General features: G+C 44.6%; 1 protein-coding gene across 2 annotated transcripts in view; it reads right to left on the bottom strand.

Moving 5' to 3' along the window:
- IPO8 (importin 8) overlaps positions 1 to 24256 on the bottom strand; it is a 65819-nt gene extending 41563 nt beyond the window's left edge. The window contains exons 1-5 of one of the 2 annotated variants that reach the window (XM_077827645.1): positions 24070 to 24256; positions 15490 to 15571; positions 12942 to 13098; positions 9420 to 9578; positions 6483 to 6639 (exon numbers count right to left, since the gene is read on the bottom strand). In XM_077827645.1, coding sequence (XP_077683771.1) covers positions 6483 to 6639; positions 9420 to 9578; positions 12942 to 13098; positions 15490 to 15571; positions 24070 to 24153 — 639 coding nt within the window. In that variant the 5' untranslated portion in view covers positions 24154 to 24256. The remainder of the gene's footprint in view (positions 1 to 6482; positions 6640 to 9419; positions 9579 to 12941; positions 13099 to 15489; positions 15572 to 24069) is intronic. The other variant, XM_077827653.1, reaches the window with a different exon arrangement.
- Positions 24257 to 24548: the final 292 nt, after the last annotated feature.

Here is a 24548-nt window from a genome sequence, read left to right on the forward strand (position 1 = left end):
TCTATTAGGCCTTGTTTTTGACATGGCCCCTTAACTGTCTCAGAACTATCTTAAGTGAAGGGCGCACTCACACATCAATTTCAATGTGGTTTTAACTCACGCCATAGCCAGGTTTCACCCAGCTTATAAAATACCCCCACGTCAGCATCGCCCATCATCCTGATGAGGCCTAAAACGGTGACACCCAATAATCCATCCCAAACAGAAAAGCACATTAGGGAAAATAATGGTTAGTAACCTGGTCCATAACTGTAGTTCTTCAAAACGAATTGCACACCTCCATTCCACTCTTCGTATCTGTGCACCCAGTAGTTTTTCCCTCAGTGGTGCCCATCTGGGTGGCTTGAGCGCTCTCTGCTGTGCACATCACTGCATGCAGGTATAAAAGGGCAGAGCAGCTCCCTTGGCCCCTCTGTTCCTTCTTGACAGAACTCTGATTCCAAGAGGTAGGAAGGTGGGTCATGGAATAAATATGTGCAACACATCTCAAAGAACAGCAGTTATGAAACAGATTAGTAACCGTTTACTCTTCGCTGAGGGATTGCCACATGCATTCCACTTTTGGTGACTCACAAGCCATGAAAGAGGAGGGGGGACCACAGTTTATCTTAATAAATACTGGAGCACAGCCCATCCAACTCTAGCATCATCTCTTAAGGCCTGCTTGATAGCATAATGGGAAGCAAACATGTGAAACGAGGACCAGGTTGGTTGCTGCTCTACCAATGTCCAAAATGAGAACATTTGCCAGAAAAACTGCCAAGGCCACTTGCAATCTTGTCAAATGAGCTGTGATCCTATTTGGCGGGGTGATATTAGCCAGATCTTAGCGCATGTTGTTACATAAGGCTATCCTAGAAGAAATTATTTGAGTAGAGATTGGTTGACCTTTCATTTTGTCCATTATCGCCATGATCAGTTGAGAGGATAGATCTATCCAGGTAGAACGTCAGCACTCTTTGTATGTCTAGAGTGTGAAAATGTTCCTCTGCCAGTGTGGTTTTGGGAAGAAAGCTAAGAAAATTGGCTGGTTGACATGGAACATGGACACCACCTTTGGGACAAATCTCTGATAGTAAACCCTGTCCTTAAAGAAGATTGTACAGGGAGGCCCAGACATTAGCGCACACACAGCTCTCCTACCCTTCTTGCACAGGTGATGGCTACCAAAAATGCCATCTTCATTCATAGATGTAGTAGACAGCAAGCAGCCAAAGGCTCAAACAGAGGACACATAAACCTTGATAACATTAAGTTCAGGTCCCATGGGGGAAACAGGACTGTGCACCTAAGGTACAACTTGTCGAGGCCTTTCAGAAACCTCATTGACCATTATCCATCTTAGGCTGGAACACAGAAATAGCTGCTAGGTGTGCCTTGATCAAACTAACAGCCAGCCATTGGTATTTCAGATACAGTAGGTATTCTAGAACATGCTGGATGGAGGAACAGGAAGGCGAAATCCTAAAATGGAAAAACATCTCCACTTAGAAAGTTAAGTAGCCCCAGTAGATAGCTTTTAACTGTTTAGCTGGGCATCCTGCACCTTTTCTGAACAAGACTCTTCTCTATCAACTAACCATGGAGCATCCATGGGGTTAAATGAAGAGCTTGTAGGTTCAGGTGGAGCAGTCCACCATGGTCTTGGGAAATTAGTTCCAAGTCCAACGGAAATCAGAGGCTTCACTGACAGATCCAGGAGAGCAGAGAATCGGTGTTGGCAGGCCCACGCTGGGGCTATGAGTATGACTCCGGCCTGGTCCCGCCTTATCTTCAGCAATACCGTGTGAATAACCAGTACTGGCAGGAAAGAACAGAGTAACCTGCTTAACCAAGGAAGCAAGAACATATCTGTCAGGAAACCCTGGCTGTGACTTTGCAGGGAACAGAATTGCTGACATTTTCTCTTAGCTCTCGTGGCAAACTGGTCCATTTGGGGAGATCCCCACCACCTGAAGATATGTCTCAGCAAATCCAGGTGAAGATCCAATCATGGTGACTAGTAAATGATATGCTCAGGTGCTCTGCAAGATTGTTCTGCACCCCAGAAGGTACGATGCTTTGAGGTCTACCAAGTTGACAATGCAGAACTCCCAAAGTGAAGCTGCCTCTTGGCAGAGCGAGAAAGAATAGGATTCTCCCTGCCTATTGAGGTAAAACATTGAAGCTGTGTTGTCTGGGAGAACTAATAGACCCTTCCCCTTGACCTGTGGAACTAAAACCTAACATGCTAGCCTGATATAAATGTCAGAGAACTGAAAGCTATGTAAAGACAGATCTCCTGAATACCATAGTCCCTGAGCACCAAGATGGGTCCACCAGCAGATGCAGATGCATCTGTCACTAACATGAGGGTCAGTTGAGCGTGGGTAAGAGGACAACACTGCATACATTGTCCAGACTTGTCCACCAATCTAGGGAGGCAAGAACCTGAGAGGGCACCCTTGCTACTGAATTTAAAGGAAAATAGTTTCAGTGAGTAAACTGACTCCAGCCAACACCAAAGAATTCTTAGGCCCAGTCTGCCATATTGGACCACATATGTGCACAAGGCCATATGCCCCAGGAGCCTCAAAAAGTTTTGTACTGTTATGACTGGGTGAGACTTGAGATCCATAACAATGGCCCAAGTTGTCTGAAACATACAGTCTGGAAAGGAAAGCTCTGGCTTAAGATGAGTCCAACACTGTCCTTTATAAACTATATCCTCTGGACCGGGAAGAAGAGAGATTTCTCTGCGTTGACTAACAGACCCAGTGCACCGAAAATTGACTGGATTAGAGATACACCGAACAACATCTGAATCCTGGATCAGCCTCTCACCAGCCAATCATTCAAGCAGGGATAATCTCACACTCCTGATCTTCTGAGGAATGCAGCCACACCTGCCAACACCTCTGTAAAAACACTGGGAGCTGCTAAGGTGGGTGTGGCAATATCTTTTATTGGACCATATTCTGTTGGTGAGAGAGAAAAGCTTTTTGAGAGTTTACACAGAGTTCTTCAGGTCAGGGAGCTGCTGATAGACCAAACAATTGTACAGTGAACTGGCAATGATTCTGATTTACCAGAAATCTGAGATATTTTCTGTAAACGTGATCGATCACCATATGGAAGTAGGCATCTTTCAGCTTGAGGGCGGCATACCGGTCCCTATATCTCCAGGGAGGGGATAACTGAAGCTAGGGTGACCATGCAAAATTATTTTTTTTAAATACTTGTTAAGAAGACAAGTCCAAGATTGGTCTGAGACAAACACACACACCCTCTGCTTTTGGGATTAAGAAATAACAGGAATAAACACCGTCCGTCCCTCTGAGACTTTGTGGAACCTCTTCTGTGGCACACATCTGAAGGGGAGCTTGAACTTCCTGCAGGATGAGATGCTTGTGAGAGAGGTCCCTGAAAAGGGAGGGAGGGGTGAAAACAAATTGGAAGGTATATCCCACTTCCACAGTGCTCAAGACCAACTGGTCTGAAGTAATTTAGAACCAAGCACTGAGGAAGTAGGAGAAAATTTGCAAAACTAGGTAAAACAGGATCTGGAATCATGGAGACCAGCATGATGATCTCGACTGAGCCACCAGCATGTCTACTTAACACTCCCTGGGTGTCTAGAAGGGCTAGGGGTTGATGCAGAAGCTGAGAGGCAGGACTAAGCCTAAAAACCCTGCTCTTCTTCTTCAACAGGTCCTTACGAGGAGCCAGAGCTGTACACCAGCATGACTGCTGAGGCTGATAGAGCTTTCTTGCTGGGGCAGGTGTATACAAAACACAAGATTTCAAAGTTGCCCTTGAGTCATGGAACTTGCTATCTGTTTGCTCCAAGAACAGCAAAGGACCTTTGAAGGGAAAATCCAGGACAGTTTGCTGGACTTCATGGGGTAAACTGGAAGACCACAGCCAACAGCACCTTCTCACAGAAACTGCAGATTCCATGAACCTAGCAGCCAAGTCTGCAGAACCGCCCGGAAGCAAAGTCCTCGCCACTGACCTGCCCTCAGACATGATGAGGAGAACTGCTGCCTAGCATTCTCAGGCAGCGGGTCCTTACATTTAGCCACAGAACCGCACAAGCTACAATTAAAACATCCCACCAGAGCCTGTTGGTTGGCAATTCTAAGCTGCAACCCCCTTCCCCCCCCCCAGTCATATATCATTTTCTACCACATAAATCCAGCTTCTTTACATCTTTGAATTCAGGGGTGGCAACTTGAGGAACCTGGCATTCTGGATTAGTGGCTGCAACTACTAGCAACCCTAGAGGAGTATGGGAGTACAGGCAATCAAATCCCTAGAAGGACACATAATATTTGCGCTCCGCATGCTTTCATGTGGGAGGCAACGAAGATGAGGGTCTGCCGCAGTGACTTTTTAGGCTCCAAAATAGCCTAATTGATTGGCAAAACCACTTGAGATAAACTTATTATAGACAAAATGAGGCAATTAGGGGCTCCCTGAACTCCTTGACCTGAATGTCCAGGTCCAAAACCACCATCTATAGTAACTCCTGATACACCTTCAGGAGGGGATGATGTTGTCCCAGAGGAAACTCCTCATTTGGAGAGGATGAAGTCAACTCAGGATTCAGCTGAATCTCTTCTGCTGGCTGCTCAGTATCAGGCCCAGTACTGGACACATGAGCAGGTTCAACACAGTGCAATGATTCGCCTCACTTGGATCAAGATAGGAAGGGTGTGGGGATGACCTGAAGGCTAGAGGAGACCCCCAAGGGTTCCAAAAAGGCAGCTGATAAGGGACTGGGCCCCATGGGCCTCCTGGCCACATTACCGTAGCAAGCCCTGAGGCAGGATCCCAAAGGTATCTTGGGTGGTGGTAGGGTCTAGGAGTGGAACGGCAAGTCTTGCCCCAAGGCTGAGAGACGTATAATTCTGCTTCAGAGTCTGAAGAAGAGAACTCTCCATCAAACCAACCATGGAAGGGCTGTCCGTCGGTATGGGGAAACGGTGCAGAGATCCTGATTGCTGAAGAAATGCCGTCATTGCCAGCTTCCCCGCCGACAGTACCGACAGGTAGGCTGATTTGTAAATTGAAGAGTGGTGCGGTACTGAAAGCTGCACGACAGGAGTCAGTTCTGGGAATCTTATGGCACTGGGACAGCTATTTCCTGTATCACTGGAGACACCAGTACAGATAGACTTAGGTGTTTTGTTGCGGCAAACCCCTCTGGCATAGCCAGCACCAAGATCATCTCTGACCGATGCAATGCCACTGAAGTCAAGGGTACCGTTTGTGATTCGACTCGGAGCCTGTACTGGCACCGGAGTCAACAGTGCCATTATTGCCACATACTTGGAGGAGTACTTTTAACTGGAATGCACTCTACTCGACTTCTTTCGTTCCTCCTTAGCTGGATTGGAGGGTAGAGATCTTCCTCGATTTGAAGCCCCTTTGGAAGGTTTATATCTCTTCCTGAGCACCAGAGAAGGAGACCAGCGCCGGGATTTGGACAGTCATGAAGGCACACTTCTGACTGAAGCTGCAGCACTCGTTATCAACTCAGACTGGGATAGCTACGACGGTGATCTCAGTGCCTCTTCCACTAGCAGGAACTTCAGCCTAGCTTCCCTGTCCTCCTTTGTCCTAGGCTTAAAGTCCCCAAAAAATTGGCTCTGGTCTTTTTAAGTGAGTCTTGCCCAGGCATCTAAAACATGAGTCGTGCAGATCACTCATGGCAAGGATTTTGTGCAGGAAGCACAGGCCTTGAAGCCTGGTGCCGGGGGCATACTCCAGCACCGGCCACAGCACTCCAAACGGGAAACAGCAACAGAATTTTTTTTAAAACTATTAAAAATTCCAAAACTATTTACAACTAAACATAAGACTATCTACACAAAGGCTGACAAATGTTGCCGGAGCAGTTCCAATGACTGTCATGGGTAGTAAGAAGAACTGAGTGGGGAAGAGGGTGGCCCTGCCCTTTATAACTGCATGATGTCGTGCAACAGCAGAGGACGCTCAAGCCACCCGGACAGGTACTGCTGAGGAAAAAGTTTCCGATGCCCATATTCTGGGCACACAGACACCAACAGTAGAATGGACATGTGCAACACATCTCGAAAAAGAATTTAGAACACGGCAGCAGGGTCTACATAGCCAGTTAGCATGTGGTAGGCTCGTGCAAGGTAGATTTACACCCCAGTTTGCTGTGCACTAACTGTTTGTCTAGACAAGCCCTGTGACTTGCTCCTTCTTCTTAGTCCACAATGGCTTCAATCTATTAACTTTTAGGGCATATTGCAAAGACTGTATGTGCTAAGGCTTTTTGGAACCCTATGAGCGTGGTGGAATAGCATTTTGAGGTAAGTGCAACACATTTTGTTGTTCTGAATTGCTAGCTGGTTAATTATATACATGTACAGAATCAGCAGTATCTTATGACGCTGGCTTTGTGCGCGTAAGTGGCCTGTTGTCCCCAGCAATCTACAATTTTACATCGCTCTCGGTGCACAGAAACCTACCTGCACAAGTGCATAGAAGATTTTTAAGATCTGTTTCTGAAGAAGTACAGAGTAATGGGAGTTATCAGGAAGAAGCTGGATCATCTGCTGCTGAATCCGAGGCAGGAATATTTGCATTGCTGCTATGAGCGGATCTCGCTCCTCTGCTTTCTTGTACCTGCAAAAGAGGACAAACATAGATGTCTCAGGTCTGAGTGTTCCCAGATCTAATGCCTACTCCTTCCCCACAATCAAATTATTCTACCTTCTTTAAAAAAAAAAAAAACACAAAAAAACCCCCTGACATTCATGAGTGTAGTGTTTATTCATTTCTCTCCTCCTCCAGCCTTCATCTGACAGCCTACACAATGCATGCTACCCTTCTACCAACAGACGGAAAAATGTCAAAACAAAGGTTAAGTAAACATTAGTCCTGCCCATAGTGGCATTAATCTTACTTAGACTGTAAGCTCCTTGGGGCAGGGACCACCTCTGTGTTCTGTGTTTGTACAGCAACTAGCATAATGGAGTCCTGGGTTATGACTAGGGTTTCTAGGTGCTACAGTAATGCAAATAATACATAATATTTTCCTTGCGAATAGACTGTAAGCTTCTTGGAGCAGGGACTATGACTTTTTATACGTTCCTGTAGTACCGAGCTCACTGCTGGTGTTCAGTAAATAAGTGAATAGCCTTCAACAGGTAGTGAAAGCTCTTTTGGTTGGCTCTGCTTTTGGGTTCTTTTTAACATTCATATGTTTGTGTTTTTATAAATATAAATAACTGGTCAAAGAATTTTATAACGAATGGGACTAATTTGCAGTGATGCCACATGCTTGTGGCTCCAGCTGATGTCAGAGGAAGTAGAGAGTGTTTGGCACCTCTGAAAATCAGGCCCAGGGTATACATAGTATTGGATAACAATACAACAAAGCAGATACCATATTCACAATCCAGCATTTTCTTTTGAAGCACACCTAGAAAATAAGTTGTATCCTGTTATCCAGTAAATTATAGCTGTTTCTCCAAATGTCTACAAACGGCATTACAATAACTAAGGGCCATCAGATGGCTCTACTCCTTCACAAAGAAAAAGTACTTTAGCCTTCAATGTGGACTTCCACATTTTGGCAGTGGCCAAGAATTAATCAGTCTCTCAGTTCTTGGCAGTGGCCAGAAAGCCCTGTAAAGAAGCAGCAACTCTTGAGAAATTCTAAGTGTCACGGTGCATCTGTGCAAACTGCTATCTGTGTGGTTTACACAGCCAGGGTCCTGAATACAGTTAGAAAAGTTGGATGTCAAGGAAAACAGAGTGTAGCTTCAGTTTTAGACTTAACTTTACATTTCAATACTTTCTAAATCCACGTGGATTCCATCCTGAGCAAGGCTATTACTGCTCATTAAGCCTTGTGGAGGACAGATTAGTTGAGCAACCTTACAATCCAAAGCTACTTTGCCCCTCCCCCCTCCTCCCGCCTCCCCACATGCTCCCATTTTACACAATCCAGCTCTTTTAGAAACAAGAAAGGTACAGGCCAGTTTGGACAAAGGTGATGACTTCACTGCAAGAGGCTCCTCTACATGAAAGAGCATGGGTCGACCACAGACATCCCTACCTAAGAAGCAGGGATAAAATATTCTGAGCATGGGTCGACCACAGACATCCCTACCTAAGAAGCAGGGATAAAATATTCCAAGATTTTATCTTGGCATAGACCTACACACTGGTGGATTGTTAGGCACTAGGTATTGTGTGTATCAATATTACTCCCAGATTCTCTCTTCATACTTCCTCTTCCTCTCCCCACTCCACACTTCCATAAACTCAGTCAAAAGGAAGGCAAGTCCTACAAATCAATGAGTTAATCCAGTTTAAAAAAAAAAAAAAAAAGGAGGTGTTTCAGGTCCTGCCTCATGAAACAGGTTCAAAGATGTATTTATTATACTTTGCAAACCAGTGTGTCAGGTAAGTTCTGGCTGACCCAGGGCATTTCATGTTAGTATACAGATTGTGGTAGTGACTCAGAGTTTCCTTCTCCCCCCCACCTTGCTGTCGTGTGTGGATTAGCTATCTGGCTATAATTTCTGACCCAAGTAGGCTGCACTTTCAGTGACACAACAATAAAGAGAGTTGACATTTAGTTACATTGTAAAATGTATGTATTTGAGAGAAATCCTCTCCCCTACTCTCTTATGTTGCTTGTCTGATAAGGTCAGACACACTTTGGGGTAGAGACTATGTTTTCCTGTGTTTGGACAGTGCATAGCACATTTTGGGTACTACCAGAATCTAAAGATCATGATTCTTGTGTGTGGTGCATAAAACATTTTGGGAGCCTTAGAACAAAGTTGTTACATACATTTAGGATGGTTATTCACAAATAGTTCTACTCAAGTAAAATACCCAAGGAAGAAACTCAAGGGGAAAAAAACAAAAATAAAACCCACCAAGGGTATGTCTACACTGCAAGGAAAAACCCACAGTGCCAGGTCTTAGAGCCTGGGACAACTGACTCAGGCTCAGAGGGCTAAAAATAGCAGTGTAGACATTTTCGGGAAGGCTTGAGCCTGAGCTCTGAGACCCCCTCACTTCCCCACTGGGTTTCAGGACCTGGTGTCCAGCCTGAGCAGGAACATCTACACTGCTATTTTTAGCCCTGCAGCCTGAGCCAGCTGACCCAGGCTGAGATTCTGCACCATGGGTTTTTCTCTGCAGCACAGACATACCCTAAAACTCTGACTGCTGCTGTATTTTCTGCTCTCAAATTGCTGTCAATATAGACATGATGAATAGTTGTCATTTACATAAAAGAAAGCAAGCATATGGGCATCAGAAATTCCCATCCTTCATCTGAATTCCCCTCAGAATTGTCAATACTCTTCTGGCTTCTTTCCAAGTGAAGAAATCAACTGAGATAACAACCCTGATTTCTATTCTACTGATGGAAATCCACTTACTCATAAGTTTTCACCAGCTGATACAAACACAGCAGGCTACCAAGCCAGCTCCCACTGTTCTGAGACTGCAAGTAATAGCCTATCTTGTCTACAACTGCTGTCCAATGGCCAGGAAAGTCATGCTTAATGATAGCACGGAGGCACATTGTCAACTGGGCCCTAAAAAAGGAAGAAAAAGCAACATGTTATAAGAAGATAAATATGTTAACAGCCAACAGTTTATATTAAAGGCCTGATCTTGAATCTCATTATTTAATGGATACAATGTACTGGATTATACATACTTTGAGAACACAGGAAGAGTTTGAGGGGCGGAGGGCCAGGAGATGAGAAAGGAAGAACAAAAAAGACTTGAAGTTAATGTTAAGGGAACTCACTTTTCATCCTTCAGGCTTTTTTAGCTGCTTTTTTCTCCCATCCTCTTATCTCTCCACACCTACCAAGTGTTACATACAATTTCTTTATGAAACCTACTAGCACTACCCTTTGAAAATTAATCTGTAGGGGTTTTTTTAAGTGCCCATGAAATTAAAAGCAGCAACAACAACAAAATGTAAGCTTGCAAATTTTTATAACATGAAACTGTCTTGTGTGTGATCCAGCCTGAAGTTTCCTCACCAAATTATGATTTCCCTTGGATCATCCAGGAATCAGTGCTCTTGACTCTGCCAAGGGATGAAAAAAGTCTGCAAAAATATCTTCTCTTTACCTAATTTTCTACTGTAAAAAATTCTCTTTGCAATTTTCCATACAGACACTCAGAGAAGGGATGTCATTATTCAGCAAGGGGCTCTCAATCTTTTAATCATTTCAGCTTTGCCTCCCTCTCATCCCTTTGCAGTTTGTGCTTCACACTGCCATCTTTCTGTATCTGCACCCTCCTACCATTGCTCTGGCAAGCAGAAGGTGACAACCTCCACAGCATTGCTCTACTTTTTTGTGCTTTTCAGATTAAGGCTTTGTCTACACTCGCAAGCGAAAGACAAAACTTTTGTCACCGAGAAGCATTAAAAAAAACCCCACACATACACCCGAAACGACAAAAGTTTTGTCGAGGAAAAGCGCTCTCCGGCTGACAAACAGAGGCTACGCTGCGCGCCTTTTAGCAGCATGGCTGTGCCGGCACAGCCATGTCGCTAAAAGCCGCGTAGGGTACACATAGCCAAACTTAGTGCTGACTGTGGTTCTGGAACAATGCCTGGGGAGACTGTAGGACTCTATTTATCCATTAAACAGTAACAGTACAGGTAATAGCAGTGCAAGCACACCTACACTGTGCTACAACCTCAGCCTGGAGAGACCACTGCTTTTAATAGAAATTCTAGTCACCAGCACCAGAGATCTCAAGTTGGAAAAGTTGTAACGCATGGGATTTTCTGAATACTAATACCAACATTACAGAAACACAGGGGGAGTCACAGCTCCAGAAAAAGTTCTTTTTAAAGATTGAGTTTCTCATGGGTGCAGTCTTTTAGTGAAGCTGCTGCTTCATACCACTCCACTATGCTATGCTCTGCTGCCCCATCAACACAGGATCTGACTCCACCCCATCCCACACAGTTCCAGTTACTGCCTCCCCACTGGTTGATTGTTTGGGAGCGGAGAGCCCATAAGGTTCTGGCCAGGCTCCGCAGGCAGTGGATGGAGGCAGGGCACACTCCACCAACATGGAGGAAATAACCAGAGCTGGGTGTTGTAGTGGTGGAGACCTTTCCCTGCTCGCATGATGGAGGGATGACCAGGCCATATTTCAGTGGTTTTGTTACTGAAATACATGGGCTCCTGCTCCCAGTCCCGAGCTCCATTCAGTGAGATTTCAGATATAAACGTGAGTGAAAAAAAGGGTTCAAATGTGAGAGTCTCACAATTCAGGCATGAGAACTGAAGTGTGTGCGATACTATTCAGTCATTGCGGCCATTCAATCCTTACCTTTCTTACTCCTGGGTGAATTCTGTGCCACTGCGCACATGCAGAATTCACATCCCCTGGAGATTTTTTTTCCTCTGCAGAATAATACATTCTGCTGGAGAGGTACTGCAGTTACACCTTTCGCCCACCAGGGGCTGCTGTGGCATCAGAAGAGAGGGCAGCTGGCTCACTAGCTGGAGCAGCCAGCCAAAGAGAGGGAAGGAGCAAAGGCTGCTTTTCCTTACAGTGACATGCTTGTGGGGCCAGCTGAGGTGGGGACAGTATATGGGGGGACGGATAGAGCGGGGCACACATGGCTGCTGGGGGGAGTCAGAGTGGGGTTCAGAAGGGCTAGTAGGAGGGGGAAGAGTGGGGCAGCGGCACAGGAGCTAGTGGGGTGATAGTAAAGAGCGAAAGGCTGAATAGGAGTGGGGTGCAGGGACACATGGGGACAGGGAAAGGGGAGTGCAAGGAAAGACGGGGACAGATGTGCCTGAATGAATGGGAGATGCTAGGGGTCAGCCAACTCTGCATTGGGGAGGCTCCCCAACTCCCTAAAAATCCTGCCCCCCACCCCGAAAAAACCCATCTCCCACCCACACTCAACAAAGCCTCCAGGTTCTCTCCCAGGCTCCCAGCAATTACTTCCCTCTCCCTCAGCTCCCCATTACCCCTGACTCTCCCAAGCCTTTGCACTGCTTCTCAGGGGTGCAGGAAGTAATTTTCTGTATTGTAGTATAAATGAATTATTACTCAAACTTCTGTATTAATATGGCTAGTAAGGAATCTATTTGTCAAAAAACATTTCCTGAATCTTTTTTGTTGTCTGTATTGTTAGACATACTTGCTGACAGGTATTTTGAAATAAAGTACCAAAATAAATGAAACTGGTGTGTCAAAATAACACAATATAATCAAACAAAATATGCAGAATTTTAAAATATTGTGTGCATAATTTTTAATTTTTGGGCACAGAATTCCCCCACAAGTACCTTTCTGATTAGACTACCAACAAGGAAGCCATTTGTTAGCATTTGTGAAGGAAAAGGGTTTGTTCTTGTTTTTATAAACAGGGATACTGGTCCGCTGGAAACCTGATGTATACTATCAAACTCATTTTACTTAGGCCAATGAACAGTCATAAACCTATGAATTAGACCACTGTCCTCAAAAGTAGAGAAGTATATCTTAGCTTTCCTAAGGTCTGTAAAACATTGGTACCAGAAACATTAATTGAAATAAGTTCTTCCAACATGTATAAAAGTAATAAAAGCAGCTGAGTAAAGGATTTTGCACACAAAAAAATACATTTTTAGGCTATGATGTGAATGGTATTTATCTGGAATTGAGGGTCAGTGGCAGGCTGAAATAACTACTGTGACAGCCCCATGCACCACTCTCCTCTGAATTAGTAAAATAAACAGAAAGTGATTAGACCAAGTTTCAGGAGTTACTTTAAACTTTCTATGCTCTGTAGTAAATCTCTTATTGTGACCAGAAGACACTTGCAAGTTAAAAACAGTCCAATTTAATGAGACAAATAAAAGGAGTTGCGGAGGCTGAGCACCTCTGAAAGTCAGGCTCTTAGTCAACATTTGCACAGTATAACGTACCTCACTAAGTCAGGAGACCGAATAATTCCTTCCACAATGTTATCACGAATTTGCTGGCGATCATTTTCATGAATGTTGAATGGAAATACTGCTTCTCCTGGTGGCGGTTCCCGATCCGGCCAGTACTGTGTCACCATGTTCTTCAGGTAAATGGCAGCTAAATTACAGAAAAAATCCTAACATAGCAGCATGAAGAGGATTGCTTAAATTCAGCTCTGTAGCAAAGTCCCTACCATTCAATGTGGATTACAACTGAAGGTGGCACAAAGTGATGCTGAACAACAAAACAGGGCAGAAGGCTAAGAATGACTGAATGTCTATCCTTTAGCAAATATTAGAGAGACAAGATGCGTGAAACAATATCTTTTATTGGACCAATATCTGCTGATGAGAGAGAGAAGCTTTCAAGCAACACAGAGCTCTTAGTACCTTTTCCAGTTCTGAAGAAGAGTGTCACACTAAATATAAGATCAAATAGATAGTTTAGCATCAGTTGTTGTGGGAGATCTTAGTCAACAAACCCAACCTTTTCATCACTAGAAACATCAGGGTCAAATGTGTGGTCCTAAACAGAATATGGGATTATTTCAGCCAGCCTTTACAGGACAGTATTCTTTATTACAACCAGCTTTGCAAAACTGTCACAACAATTTACCAGCCTAGGCACAAAAGCTACGCATCTGTCATTTGTCATAGTTATAATGAATGGAAATTACAGTATTTCACTCAGAATAACCTACTCACCCTCAGTAAGTAGTGTTTTGTGGGGCTGACTTAAAACAAAGCATAACTATATGCATGGCCCGTACATTCTACTTGGGGGGAAATGCCTGGTATCGAACTGGCATGGAGCATACCTTTTATTCCAGCAAAGAGGTCCACTGTAACTTCCCCAAGCCTTATCTCACATTAAAATTCTCCGTAATTCCGCGGAGATGTTCCCTATCGCCTCATATGAAACGTCATGAAAAAGTGGTATCTGGTAATCCTTAGCTGAAAATATCATTTACTCCTAAAGAATGCCTGTAACTATTCTTTCAGACATAGCATTAGCAGAAAGTTCTTAATAAACCTTTAGAATACTAATCCTTTCACTCTTTTTCTTTTAGTTAATTTTTGATTGGGATTTTAAAGCATATTAAAGCATGAATCAGGCACATTCAAATAGAATATTTTTCTCAATTTTGACAGATTGAAGAGTATTAACCAAATTCTGTAGTTTGTGTGCAAAGCGTGTTAAAAGGGTCAAGTTGATGTAAGAAATTAAAAAACTTGTTTTTCAGACCGACCAGAGTATTCAGACAAAAACAGGACCAGAATGACCAATACAATAGCTTAACACACTGAGGTCACACCAGGACATGTGCTTCTACATGGATTGTGATTTTGAATAAATTCTTGCTTTCACAGCAACTGTAGCATTCTGCTGATTTAGCAATTTGGTATAAATGTACTGTCTTTCCATTCCCCACCTCCTTCCTCCACAAAAAAATACTGAAATATGCTCCACACATAAATTTGTTTTGTTCTGACAAATTAAAATAAGACTCTGTTTTATTAAAATGACCACATGGATCCTGAATTAAGTGCCTCCCTTTGTGCCAACATGGTCCTAACAATGCCATTCACAGTTGGATTATCTATGATAATATACAGGCCAACAAGATGAACAACATACATCAGCATGCCCCAGTGCACTCAGGGGATTAACTGGTCTTTTTAACTTTTTTTTTTTTTCCAAAAATTCAACCACCCCCCACCTTCTATGGAAAATTCTATTTCATATGATAGAAAGAGAACTGTGAGTGAAAAACCCTCATCAAACTCTTCTTGGAAAAGTGGAATATTTGCTATACTAATTAAAGGTTCACATTTAGCCACCTATTGTACAGGATTAATCAACATGTTCTATAAACAAAAAATTTAGGTCCTGACCCTGCAAAGAGTTACACACGTGCTTAATATTAACTATACCACACACCCGGTGTCACATGCATATATGGAATCCCTTCAAGATGCATTTAGCTAGCTTTATACCCATAACTTATCTAAGGGATCTTTCTTGAGATCTGTTTTTGCGGGAAGGGTCTGTAAGTATCCAGCATTGACTCAGTCCATGTTAACAAGGACTTCTATTTCTCTAAGCTAAGAATTCAAAACAGTGACAGACCCATTCAGATAAGATCCCCTGATCTCCACATACCCTCTTCGTGTGGGCTCCACCTCTCCTCATACGAAAAAATCTGATCTCCTCATGCCCTCCTATATTTCCAAATTTTGCCCATAAAGGCAGGGAAATAAAACTAATCCAAGAGAGATCACTACAAACACAGGAAAGTAAGGGAGAAGGTTTGGTGTGCCATAACCAGATTTCACCACCACACACGAAAGCGAATCACCAAGTCATTAGGGCTCCTTCACTGAACTATTTTAATTTAAAGGCCAAAATAGAGTTAATTTTAATGACATGACAATAGCTCACCACTTTGTTTTAATATCTTATTGACTTTTTACAACAGGAAAAAAATGAAACAAGAATTTAGCTCACCTGCTTGACGTACTGGAAATTCAACTTGATCCGAAACTATGATTTGTAGTAGACTGGGAGCAAAATTTATGATCTTGTACGACTGAAATTTATACAAAACAACCAATAGTTAAAGTCGTGTTTTTTAAAAATTTTAAAATATTGTATTGCCAAATGAGTAAGAAAATTAGGATGACTATTTTTGAGAGAGTTACTACAGTATTCTGAGATTTTCCATGTGAAGTTTGAAAGGAAGTTCACTTATGTCGAATTCACCCCCTCCAGCACCATAAATAATTATTTATAAAACTTTATTTATAAAACATATAGGCAAGGAAGTGGCATTAGTGAGGAGACAAAGGCACTTTTTTGGAGATTCTGAGATACTAAATACTGAGACAAAACTGACTACAGATAATAGAAACCTCCGCAGAAGTCTCTGAATTATTTTATTTTTTTTAAAACTTACCCAGAAAGAGTCAAATGCATATTGATTTGCTTCACAAACACACAGCACTTCGGTGAGAAATACTTCATAGTTTAATGGAAATGCTACCACACTCCCTTTTAAATCAGTAAATCGTTTAAATTACATTGAAGTATATTTGGCAAATGTTTTTGTTATATGCAGTATAACTGCTGAATTAAATTTATAGTAACATAAGAGAAAAGTTAAAAATCTGGAAAACCTACTGGAGTAGCCATACATAATTAAAGTCAAGTGCAGACAGATTAGATTTCAAAGCCACAAGTTTCTGTGTATTTTCTGGGAACTTTTCAGACACTCCATTTTCAGCACATCTGAAGAACTTCTAAGTGGAAACACTGCTTAGTGAACTTCTGAGCAAAGCATGCTCGATCAAAAGGTGAAAATATGATAGCATTATACTGCCACAATTCAATGGGCATCCTCCTGCATAAGGAATAGGGAACTCTGCATGGTTCAGTGACTTTTCAGCCTCAGCAACATCTGTAGTTATTAGTCAGTTATGATCTCTTTTCTCTCAGCTCCAGACATTTGATGTTTCAAAGAGAGCTTTTTGCCAGTGTCTGCATGCCAGCTGCTCTCTTTATTTCATCTTCTCTGGAAGAGCTTTACCAATACTCTTCAGATAGCTTACCATTTGGCAGCTCTAGTGGTTTTGATAGTTTTCCTAGCTGAAAGGGAAGAACTTTAACTAAAAATCGAACACAACTACACTACGTCATTTCTTGGACTGCACCTCATTCAACTGCTCAGAAATACACGATTAGGTCTCTTTCTCATGGCCCGGATGCCTTGATGTAGCATTTCCATAATGAGATAATGATAATTTCCATAATGAAATGTATCCACACCGGCACTTATGTTGGTGTAACTTATGCCGTCATTCAGGGGAGTGATTTATTCACCCTCCTGAGCAACATAAGTTACGCTGACATAAGCTGTAGTGTCAACATAGCCTGACATGATGCCACAGCAGTAACAGCTAGCAACACAACAAATATGTAAGAGCTCTGGAGAATGATATGGGCTCAAGGAATCTAGATCACTGGTCTTGGATAAAGGCCATCATGCACAAACTGGCAGGCCACTTTTGCCAACTCCGAGCAGAAAGATCAGAGTCTATTTGTTTCCCACCAGGTTTTTCAGCAAACCAGGTAAAGATTTCCATCTTGACACTATACCCTTATATCCAGGGAGGGCTGGTTTACACAAGAAGGCTCATAAAAGCCCTCAAACACACAAAATTTCAGAGAAAGAAGTTACTCACCTTGTGCAGTATCAATGGTGGTTCTTTGCGTAATTTCCCTATGGGTGCTCCACTGTAGATGTATCTGCATCCCTGTGCTGCTGACCAGAGAACGTTGCTAGCAGCATCCACTCAGCCCACGCATGCATTGTCTCCCCCGGCTCCCCATCATCTGCTATGAGGCTAACCAACGGTGTGCAGGTAAACCCGCCTCAGTTTCTTCTCTGCCGCTGAGTTCATGATGAGAACTCCAAAGAAGAGGGGAGGTCATGGACCACACATAGGGATACACATCGTTACTGTACAAGGTGAGTAACTTCTTCTTCTTTGAATAGTGTCCCTATGTGTGCTCCACTGTATGTGACTCCCAAGAAGTATCCCCCCACTGGAGGTTGGGGCTTCTGAGTCGAGTCTGTTATAGATGAGTGTACTGTGGCGCCGAATCTGGTGTCTGCGGCAGAGTCCCCCAGGATGGCATGGTGTTCTGAAAAGGTATGTGCAGATGCCCAGGTAGCTGCTCTGCAGATTTCTGTCTGTTGCATTCTCCAAGGGTATCACTGTATGAGGAAACTGATCTCGTAGAATGCGTGCAGATTGTAGATAGGGGTGTTAAGTTGCAAATTTGAGAAAGTTTGATACAGTTTGAGACCCATTTAGAGAGTCTTTGTGCTGAAATCGCTGTACCTCTAGACCTGTCTTCAACAGTGAGGAAGAGTCTCGGAAATTTTCTAAAAACTCTTGTCCTGTCCAAATAAAAGGCCATGGCTCTCCTTATGTCGAGCGTATGGAGGATGGCTTCCCTATTATTCTGATAGAGCTTGAGATAAAAGTTGGAAAGTGAATGAGTTGATTCATGTGAAATGCGGAAATCATTTTGGGGTGAACTTTGGATGTGGTCTAAGCAGAACTTTGTCACAAAAGAACACTGTGAAGGGGAGTAGCAGTATTCTGTACTGGTAGTGGTCTTGACCAAGTGTGAATCTGAGATATCATCTGTGATTCAGTATGATTGAAATGTGAAAGTAAGCATCTTGAAGGTCAAGGTCCGAGAACAAGTCTCCCTTTTCTAACGCTGGGATAATTATTGCCAATGTGACCATCCTGAACTTCTGAGCCTTGACAAATTTGTTGAGCATTCTGAGGTCTAGTATGGGTCTCCAACCTCCCTTTTTCTTGGGTAACCCTAACTCTAAGCCTTTGCCTCTTAGATGTATGGGCACTGACTCTACAGCTCCTACGCTGAGGAGATGGTCAATCTCTTCTCGTAGCAGGCTCTTGTGATAAGGGTCCCTGAAGACAGACGGGGACGGGTGTTGGCAGGGGGGAGCTGTGAAGTGGATTGAGTACCCATCTCCAATAATCTCCAAAACCCATTTGTCGGAGGTTATCCTTTCCCAGGTGCTGCGGAACAGGGTGAGACGGCATCCATAGGGATGAGGGAGGTTTTCCAGTATTGGATAGCATTGAGGAGGATGGTCTGCAAGCACCTTGACTAACCCATCAAAACTGTCATTTTGAGGTGGATGGCTGTGAAGGAGGTTGAGTCCGATGGTTTCCATTTGGGGAACATGGACTTCTTTCTCTGGGGTTCTTACAATCTCTGGGATGAAATGTGACAAATGGGATCTGAATAAAGGCTGAAAGCTATCTTTTCTCTTCTGCCCAGGCATGCAGATTCTGAGCGATCGAAGAGTGGCCCTGGAATCTTTTAAAACAGTGGTTCTCAAACTTTTATTTTTGCAGGCCACTTGAAAATTGCTGAGGATCTCGGTGGACCACTTAATTATCTTTCCGTATGTTGTTTGTACTGTTAGATAACTATTGTAAAGCGCTTTGGATAAAAGCGCTATATAAAAAAAAATAATAAACTTTTTTTGTTCTACAATTAAAAGCACCCCGTCTGGTGATGATGATGAGAAATTAGTATGGGGGATACCTTCCTCCTCAACTTCCGCCTCTTGTTCTTCTCTTAATTGTTCAAGGGGCTAGGATTCCCTCGATGGAGCAGCTGAAGGAGGATGTCTCCTTGGCTCTTGATGGACCACACTAGAGCCAGGGGAGGCACGATGTCTGGGTGCCTGCCAATAATCCTATTAGGGCCATTGGGGAGAGGCAGTGGTTGGTACAGTGGCTGCCCATACCAAGGAGGCTGGGGATCAGAGGAATGGTACGGCTGAGGTCCATACTGGAATTGGGCACCACAGGGTGGTGACAGGAGCGGCGGGAGAACACATCTTCTTGCTCACTATCAGACTCAGTGGATGAAAAAGGTGGGGTATGGAATGATGTTGCCGGTGAGTCTGGAGCTCTGGGTGGACTCAGTACTGAGGCCCCGGTACTGAATAAAGGCGAATCCAGTGCATCTCACACAAAAGGTCTGTTGAGTACTGGAAGTCCGGCAGTGCTAAAGGTACCGTTGGTGATTGCTGGTGCCAAGATATCTGCACCGAAGGAGTCAGTGATCTGGATATGATAGTATGGTCCGCTGGTGCCTGGCATGCCGAAGATGGCACTGATGTCAATGTCCGTACCGTAGGAGCCTTCCCCAGGCCAGCTTTTGTGGATTTTTCATGCCCAGTCAGTACTGATGATTCCTTGCCTGTGCCCATTGGTCCTTACGCACCACAACATGCTCTGTTGGGGTGGTACCGTGCAAGCCTTGGGTACCAGACTTAGAGAGCTTCAGTGCCATCAGTACTGATGACAGTGAGCAAGACGGAGATCATTTTCGGCTAGGTCGGGGCTTGCTGTGGATTCTCACGGCCCTTTTTTAGAGGTCTTGCGTGAGTGGCTTGTGGGTGTCTTCTTGGGCTCACCTCCCTTAGAAGTAGAGGGTTGCAGTGAGGCTTCCCATCATCCAGGTCTTGACACAGCTCAGAGGGTGGTTGAAGGGCCACCTCTATTAAGAGAGCCTTGCGTCTCAGTTCTCTAACCTTTCTGGATCTAACCTTCAGCTGTCGGCACAAACCACACTTTTATGATATGTGGTTCTCTCCCCAGGCAGTGGACACACTGAGTCCATCAGTCACCAGGATAAATTCCTTGCAACCAAGGCCTGGTCTACACTGGCGGGGGATCAATCTAAGATACGCAACTTCAGCTATGAGAATAGCGTAGCTGAAGTCGACGTAGCTTAGATCGACTTAGAATCACCTACTTCACGTCCTCGCGGCGCGGGATCAACGGCCGCAGCTCCGCTGTCGACTCCACTTCCGCCTCTCGCTGTGGTGGAGTTCCGGAGTCAATGGCAGAGCGATCGGGGATCGATTTATCGTGTCTACACTAGACGCGATAAATCAATCCCCGATAGATCGATCACTACCCGCCAATCCGGCGGGTAGTGTAGACATGGCCTAAGACACTTCTTGAAGCCCAATTCATCAGGCATACCGTGTCCAGAGGGGTCCCCAGACCTGAGGGAGGGGAAGGAGAGTGTTGAAGAAAAATTATGTCCAAAATAAAGTAGGATTTATTTTAGTAATAAAGATTAAAAAAAGAAAAAAGAAAAAGAAAAGGAAGCTCCAAAAAAGGTAGCTGAAATTAACAATTCTGAAGAAGTTAATGATCCGCACTATTGGACAGCTAAATCTCTGTCTTTAGCCAGGGGTGGCTGAGAAGGAACTGAAGAGGGTTTGCCTGCACAGTGATCAGGGATCGCTCTGATGGTTAGCCTCATGGCAGAGCGGGGTGGGGCGGGGGGGGGGGGGAGCAACGCATGCACAGGCTGAAAGGAGACGGTCACGAAAATTCTCCAGTCAGAGATGCAGGGATGCAAACACACCTACAGTAGAGCACCCATAAGGACACTAGTCAAAGGAGGATTTTTTTTTTTTTTTTTGAGAATTAGGGGTGGGGGTATCAAAACTGAGGCTTATATAAAAAAGAGCTAGTGGCACCATAAAAGGTTGCCAGTTTCATCAAAAGTGACTTAGGCCTGGTCAACAAAAAGATTTTGTACCAGCAAAACTATTTTAACTATGGATGTGATTTATTTATTTATTTATTTATTTTTTACTGAAATAGTTATACCAGTACAGCCTCTACTATGAACCCAGCAATACTGGCATAGCTTGTTCCCCTTCCCACACAGGAAAAAGTAGTACTGGTATAAGCATCTTTATACCAATATAACTGTGTCCACACTAAGGGGGTTGTACTGCTTTAACTATACCAGTATAAGGTGGTATAACTTTTGTATTTAGACAAGCCATTAGTCACCAAAAGAGGTGTATTCTTGATATAATCGCTGGTATATGACATAAATCAGCATCTGAATTCTGAGATATAAAAGTGTGTAATTCCAGGTCAATATTGTCATAGGATTTACTAAAGTTTGACAAGGCTTTAAAGCCTTGCTCCAGAGGTTAGCACTGAAATGTTTCAGAATTCCAAGGGCAAAAATGAATATCTAATATCTACCAGTTTTCATTCCTTAGGCAACATTTTTGTTCCATTCACTGAGGGATTACAGTTAAAGCCAGTGCTGTATGCATTAGTATGTAATAACAAGATAACCTGACACATATCAATTAAATCCATAATGCTCACTCACTCTAGGAACAGGAAGCCTCCAAAAATATTACGTATTTCTCTTAATTTCAGGAATCACTTTTTAAAACCAAAAAAAAATCCTGTCAGTTTTCCTTAAAAAAATACATGCTTTTTAAAATACTGTTGTTAAGTACCCCTGCAACCTTGAAACTGAACCAGAATCCTGAATAACAATTGTATTACTAGTAATCTGCAGTCATCACATCTTTCATCTGATGACCCTAACAATCTTCAAAACTTTCTTTAAGCTTTATAACACTCGTGCAACAAGTCAATGGCACAGTCAGGAACAGAATCCAGGAATCCAAACCATCATTCTTTTGCTCTAACCCTGCCAAACATACAGCAGTTTGTTATTGTAGTTTTGCTCCCACATGTTGTTTTTAATAAGGATAAAACAAACACTGGTGCATTTGTTTTTGTGGTTTGTAGATAAATATGGACTTTGTAAAAGAAAGAAGGTGGCCACATATTGATATAACCACCCCTCACAGCATTTCAAATGCCCATTTTCAATCACCAGTGAACAGAACTTGCCACCACTAAAAGTGAGAGTGTTAGATATAACTAATTCAGAAGTGGTTTTAAATTGCAGGTGTAGAAAATTAGAATAAGGACAAATTTCTAAACTGAACCTGAATCCTGGGAAGCCTTACTAATCATTTCAATTAACATAGTGAAGACCCCAAAAGGTGGGCCTCTTCAAAATAAGTTCAAAACTGAAGTTATTCTTCTATATTCCATCAAAATACCTATATTAGGAGAATTTGAAGATTTTATGACAAACCAAAACTCAGAAAGTGTCAAAATTATGATTGCAGGCATAATCTTAACTGTACACCCTCGTGCCATTACAGTATAGTCTAACTATATGACCACCTGATATACTGTGATATCTGAGAAAGAGTATCACAGTTTTTCCAGAACCTTACATACACAAACACCACATAACCTATATGTCTAATGTATATGTCAGGAATCCATGAGAGTCAATGTACAATATTCGTAGTGAATGGTGTGGGGCACATGAGCATTGCAACCTGCACATACAATGTACTGAAGTATTGTATATTATATCTATTACTTCAAAAACGAGTACACAACCATGTATTTCAAGTTTAATGCACATGTACAAGACCACCACATTAAGAATTCAGGTGCAACCTTTACTTTGACATTTCCTGACTCATATCTTTAAGCACACAAACTTAGTTAAGAAAGTTAAGGCACTGATCCTGCAACGGGTGCCACATGGGCAGACTTCTGTAACCACACAGGATCCCCATGAAGTCAGAGGAACTCCACAGCGGCACAGAAGTCTGTTCATACATAGCCAGTTGCACTAGCAGTGCCTTAGCTTTCAAACACTACAGGGGAATATTCTTTTCACAACAAAATGTCTCAGCAGATTTTCCTGTTAATTGTGGAAACACTCCTACTGTACTTCAGGTTTATACCTTTTTAAATTTCCCTTTAAGCACTGTTTCCATTTAGGAGCTGCCTGTAGTTAGAGTCCACTGGTGCCTAGGGCCGAGCTGGCTCTGCCCTTATCACCACTCCACAGAGGCTACAAAACCAGCTGTCAGATGCTTGAAAGTGACAGATTCCCCCATCTACACAGGCAGGATGAACAAGCTCAATAGATAGCTCAGGTGACGCGGGGGGGGGATATTATGCTGCTCTCCCCCCCCCCCATCACTACCAGTAGAGATGAGCACCACAAGCTCTCTCCTTCCTGACGATCACTGCCGGGGTCCGGCGACGGGTTGAGAGCAGCGCCCGGAGGCCCGGGGCTGACCGCGCTCACAGGCCGCCTGACCGCGCGGCAGCGGCTGGCAGCAGCTCCCGGGCAGGATGCTTCGGTGATGCCCAGGCTCCCTCGGGGGGTTCCTTGACCCCTCTGCCGCCCCCATTTTACCCTCCCACGAGCGAACCCGCCCGCCCTTGGCCAAGCCGGGGAAGAGCCGCAGCGCAGCCCCCCAGGGGCCGGGGGAATGGGAGCCCCCCCCCCGGACACACACACACACACACACACACACAGGCTGTGGTGGAGGGACGAGCAGCGCCGCCCCCGCGCCCTAGAGACGAGGCGGCCCCGGCCCCGGGCAGCGCCAGGGGCAGAGCGGCGAGGGACAGGCAGCGCACTGCGGAGACTCCCCCAGCCGCCGGGAGCCCAGCTCCGGGTGGGGGTAGGGGTGGTGGGGGCGATCACCGGGACTCCCCCCGCCCGCTCCCCACGGGCCGGGCTTCCGTCCCCGCGGGCGAAGGGGCCGGCGGGGGGGGCCGGGCCCAGCCCTGGGCGCCGCGCCCCCCTCACCTGATTGAGCTCGTTCTCGGCCGCGATGCGCAGCTTGGGGTCGATGGTGCCCTTGAGGGCCTGGATGATCCTGTTGGGATCCATGTCGCCCCCGACGCGGGGAGGCAGCGCTTCGCCGCCCCGAGAGCCGCCCCCGCCCAGCCCCGCAATCACCAGCGCGCTCCGCTCCCCGCGGCCACTCGCACCGGCGCGCGCGACAGCCAGGCGTGGGGAAGCGGGGGCTGCTTTACGGCCACCGCGCCGCCCTCAGCTTCGTGCAGCCGGGGCCAGGGAAAGGAGGCCACCATACTGTTGTACGGAAAGGGACAGTGGCACTGCGGAGCTGCTTTACGGCGGCTGCCACGGCACGCCCTGTCCCCCCCATGGGGGCGGCCATGCTGTGGTACGGAAACTTGTCTCCTTGACCGTCCTCCCCGCGCAGCTGGTCCTGTCGTTACTGTTTTACGGGGGGGGGAGGGTGACAGGTGCCCCCGGTCGCC

The sequence above is a fragment of the Eretmochelys imbricata genome, chromosome 1, assembly GCF_965152235.1.
Source record: "Eretmochelys imbricata isolate rEreImb1 chromosome 1, rEreImb1.hap1, whole genome shotgun sequence".
Lineage (NCBI taxonomy): Eukaryota > Metazoa > Chordata > Testudines > Cheloniidae > Eretmochelys > Eretmochelys imbricata.